The 4,943-nt window shown below is 45.1% G+C and overlaps 2 protein-coding genes across 2 annotated transcripts in view; one reads left to right on the top strand and one right to left on the bottom strand.

Annotated features, from left to right (window-relative positions):
* Positions 1-532: 532 nt before the first annotated feature.
* T265_10758 (hypothetical protein) overlaps positions 533-4,943 on the top strand; it is a gene marked incomplete at both ends in the record, with an annotated part of 37,414 nt that continues 33,003 nt past the window's right edge. The window contains one exon of the mRNA XM_009177224.1: positions 533-642. Coding sequence (XP_009175488.1) covers positions 615-642 — 28 coding nt within the window. The remainder of the gene's footprint in view (positions 643-4,943) is intronic.
* Positions 4,786-4,943, bottom strand: part of T265_10759 (hypothetical protein) — a gene marked incomplete at both ends in the record, with an annotated part of 6,613 nt that continues 6,455 nt past the window's right edge. Inside the window, one exon of the mRNA XM_009177225.1 lies at positions 4,786-4,879. Within this exon, the coding sequence (XP_009175489.1) occupies positions 4,786-4,879 (94 nt within the window). The remainder of the gene's footprint in view (positions 4,880-4,943) is intronic.

Here is a 4,943-nt window from a genome sequence, read left to right as displayed (position 1 = left end):
GCTGGCCTCGCTCCTCTGGATTATTAATTTACAATTGTATGAGCTTGTCTTTTCCCCTATAACCTTCTTTTCCATTAATCTAGGAAGCATTTTAGTGTCTCCCTTTGTGGTCAAGATTACCCATTTAGGCGATAGATGCGAACGACAAAAGTGATATTTGCCTTCATACCGGGAGCAAATACGGAACCCTGTCTTTCTTACTACCGTGATTTCCAGAGAAATAGGTGCCGCCGATCTGACTCAAGAATGGTAGTTTGCAGATATGCTTTTTGTAGTACCTGCGTCTGCAGGACCGAATTTGGCCAGTTTCTTCACTCTCCCATTACGAGGAGGGCAACTCTTTTGTCGATTTGTCTGGCGCAACTTGTGACCGAGGCGATAGGCTACAGCTGCGCGACAAATCAGCTGCGAAGTCAGACATCACACTTAGCCAATCAGCGTTCGCGTATAACGGGCCAATCATGGAGCTCTGTCGCCTACGAGGCCGAGCAGTGCCTGGCTCGTTCGGACCAGTTCATTTGCTTATGCATGACTCACCATTGTTTTACCTCGTGGATTAAAGAGGAATAGTCACAGCGTCGCCAGAGCTTTAGAGGAGGTGGATACACACCTTTATGGCAACCGCTTCCGTACCTTTTCTCAGTAAGTCTTCTTCAGTAGACACATGGATAGAAACTCCAACGTTTGGTATAATGTACGTAAATTGTCATGAAAAAAAATCAACTAGTGTGGATAAGTTGCTTCTCATATATTGATAAGGTTGCAGTACGTATTATATTTAAGACTGTTGAACCGTCGTTAAGATTTGGCTGACGAAGGCACTTGTAAAGCCGATGCGTTGACCAGTCAACGTGCTTTATTTTGTGATGTCCATTTGGTCTCCACATTCCCCATCCAGAAGTAACAACATATTTGGTCTACTTTTAGCCAGCACATTTTGTTTTTGTGCACCAAACTCGTCGGGCGTTCCAACGTTCCTTAGCTCGAAATAGGACGCTACTAATTCATGTCATCTTCGATAGTTGTTGGTTGTGAAAGCCAAATAAACTGGCTTCCAGCCATGCAAACTAGATCACTATGTGCCCCTCTTGAATGGGTTCGGTCCATTTGATCCTAATGTCTACCGCACACCCATCGTTTGATCTCGCCGACACGCAGTCACCCGATGGTATGTAATGCTGCCTTTAGTTACATCACTTTTCAACTCACTTCGACTTTTTCTGCTGCTTTATAGTGACTGTCCAACAGTTGCGCACACTGAGTACACTGGATCGATTGTTCTTTTTGGATTTCATCGCTCAGAAGTAGATAACTTAAACAACCCGAGTGATTAGGCGAAACAGTGTGGTTTATGCTCCCTAACTTCAATAATTGATTGGATTGAACCCAGTCGTTGTGATAGTTCGGTTCACTCACCTGGGCAGATCAATTAGGGTCGATGGAATACCGAAGTATAAAGCTCTTCTTGAAACTAGATGACTAAAAACTTGGAGATCATCACAATATCAGCTTGTTTATGTTAGACAGTGTGTACAGCACTGCCGTGTGAATTACACTTTATTGTGATCGAAACAGTGACCTGCATGTTCCGTGTGGAACCGCCGGTGGTTTCGAACGGTTGCCTCGTTCTAGCGAGAATATCAGACCGGAAATTCTGAGTTATTCCTAATGGCTTTTGGAGGAGAAAATAACCCATGGTAGACTGGCTAGCGACCAACTCACTAACACGGCCCAAATGAAAGCCGAAGGTGATCAGCCTGCTAGCTTAGAAGGAATAATGAAGGCCTCAATCATAAAGGAACCTACTCACAAGGTTGCTAAGAACTCTTCGACAGCCCACGACCGGCTTCACCCTTCTTGGAGCTCGTCAGGTGGGCGCAGGTCCCGAATTCCCGTCAACCTTTTGTTATGAGTGTATTTCTCGAAAACAGTCCAATTTGGGTTCAAGTAGAGCATAAGTTTGACGGAAACTGGGGAACTGCGCCTACCTGATGAGCCCCAAGAAGGGCGAAACCGGTCGTGGGCTGTCGAAGACTTTTCAGCAACCTTGTGAGTAGCTTCCTTTATGAAGATATACTGCGATATCTCGACTATCGTCCCAACTGAATCATAAGGCGGCCTGTGTGCAGCACATTCAGTTGTAGAATAGAACTTGTCTCTTTCCCGGAGAATTTCATTCATTCGTATATTGCGCTGGCATCTCACACTGATCCAAGCTGCTGCATCGTTTGATGGAATTATGCAGAACACTGCCAGTTGGTTCTTTAGTTGACCGAAAATTCGGCAACATCAAAGTGGCTACTGTCTTTCCAAGGATGTCCTGTAGTGTGTCTTTCCTTCTGGTCGTTACCGAATAGTTTCTTTTAGTAAACGGAGAAATTCCTAAATGACTGGAGCATGAGTGCTTGCTTGCGAACCAACTGCTCCTTTGGCTGACAAAACTGGACTGCACAATCCCAGTGTCTGTCAAGCAAAGGATTCTGATTCTGTGACACACGTGGGATAGATACATAGATTGTTCCAACAAGCCGCCATCTTTAAAATGGCATATTTCAATGCAAGCTTGTGGTCTTACCTCGAAAAGATACATGGATGTGACACTTAAAACCCTTCGGATACTCACCTCAAACATTTTGACTGCTTACCAGTAATCAGATGAATGAATCGGTCAACAGGTGGCTGGACTGAAAATGATAGTTTTGCCGCTTATTGTTCTCCAACCTGACTAGTAAAACGTAGCGCATTTCGCACGCGCCCTTTGTTTAATCTTGCTACTTTTTTCGTTGATAAGTCACAGCGTAGTACAGTGCCAGGACATGAGATCTCCTGCCGTTGAACCCTCGTCCAAATCTCTATAGGTCCACGGAAATACGAACTAACATTGATGTTAGAGAGAGAGAGAGATCATCTTCAGTGTCACACATCATTTGCGGTCATACATGTTTCATTCTTCTGACATCATATCGCCATCCGATATAAATATTGTCCGTGGTGGCCCGTGTTGCCTTTTCCTCAGACCATTATCTCGTCGATGTCGTGCGTTCAGCTTGTTTCAGGCGCACCGACCGTGAACATTTTTACGTTCTGCTCCGACAGTAGACGCCTGATAAACCTATGGAGATTGTACTTCGTCAAATTTCCATTCTGCACTCGTCCTTATTCTGAAGAACTAGCGGATCTGTAGGTGACAAGTTCAATGCTTATCAAGTTGGGCTGACAACTCCCAAGAAAACAGCAGACTGTAAAGGAAACACGCAGAAGGACTGGAGGGACGGCTTTTAGAATGTGGAATGGGGAACTCTCTTAGACTATCGTTTGTGTAGAATGTACTCGTATTCCCGTCTGGGCATACTCCGCAGTTCCGCAGGCCATTCGTACGAAAATGACAGTGTCCACCGTACTGGTTGGCTAAAGAGGTATGATTCATCATGGTAGGCACTGTTCAACTTACCTTGGTCTATAGAATGCTGGCCGCGTGACTTCCAGCACCATCCTAGGTTTATCACACCGATCCAATGACTTTCTGTTTACTAGCTGATCACTGCAATGATCAGTGGGTCGCTTCACTCACACTACCAGTCATATTGTCCATGTCATGTGATCCAATATTGACTTTCTTTTTGAGTGACGATTTCCAGATAGCAAATTTATGCAACTGGCGGGAATTTTCCCCTCTGAGCAGTTGAATTATTTGGAATATTGCCTTGCGGAACTTCAGTAGGTACGTAAAATTCATTCCAAATAAGGAACACCAAAATCCACAGGAGCAAAGTGGGGAATTTGAAGTGGGTTCGACCGTTTCACCATGACCACATCCGCTTGCCTAGGCTTCCTCGCTGCAGTAATTCCATCGCGATATGACCTCGGGGCATTGATTATTCTGTTTCCACTGTGGCCACACCCTAACTACACTCCAGAATGGAGAGTGGTGCAAACCCGCAAAGGTCCGTGTTTGGTTGTCTGACCCAGATGACGCCCGCCGCTGTGTTATCGCCCACCTACTCATCCGTGGTTACCGTGGCAACGTTACTGAGTCAACAGCAAACTACGTTTATCAGCAGGGCCTAAGGCTGACCGCTGTCTAATAATAGTATGTTTTTGGAAGTGCACTCGTATCGTGATTGATTATCAGTGTTTCATTTTTATCGGATTTAACACGTTTTGTCATTGTGAGTTACCAATGATTGACTAGCTTGGGAGAGGACACAGTCTTTTTCATGAAGGAAACTACTCACAAGGTTGCTGAAAAGTCTTCGACAGCACACGACCGGTTTCGACCTTCGCTTCGGGCTCATCAGGTAGGCGCAGTCCCCGAGTTTCTGTCAACCTTATGATCTACTTGACACAGTCTTGTTTCGGCGACCAGAAGTCACCGTTAAAAAGGACAGTTCTGTGTTACTGGTGTTGTGTGCGACACCTGGATTTTAGATTTCAGAATCCGGCGCCCTACTGAGTAGAGAATTTTTAGATTTAAGTTCTTCGCAGCTCAGGTGAATTAAGAAACAACAACATGTGTGTGAAAGGGTAAACTCACTTTCAAGGGCTGTGCAAAATCAAAGTGCAATATGTTATGTGTTTAGTTACGCCTCATTCGTTTTCTGCGCTGAGTTCTAAGGATATCCTCTGTGAGTTAAGTCATTCAAGAACACTTAGACACTGCAACTTAAGAAAGTTCAGTTGTATGGATGGAGTAGTCATAAACAGGAGGTACGAGAGACCACTGCACTTGAGTACTTTGCTCAAACAAGTGCACATAGTCATCGAACGGCTTAATAGTGAATCCGGCTAATTTCGTTCAGCTATAGCACCCTTTCGGTGCCTAGCTGCCACGCCACCCGAAGGAAGCACGAGGGCTGGGATACTGCCAGTTTGCCAAAGCCTAGACGGGAAGTCGAGAGACAGATGTCGGGTTCAAACCACGGACCTTCATGTTGGTAAATTCT

This window comes from Opisthorchis viverrini, assembly GCF_000715545.1.
Source record: "Opisthorchis viverrini unplaced genomic scaffold opera_v5_406, whole genome shotgun sequence".
Lineage (NCBI taxonomy): Eukaryota > Metazoa > Platyhelminthes > Trematoda > Opisthorchiida > Opisthorchiidae > Opisthorchis > Opisthorchis viverrini.
The sequence above is the reverse complement of the archived record's forward strand: the minus strand, read 5'-3'. Positions and strand labels throughout refer to the sequence as shown.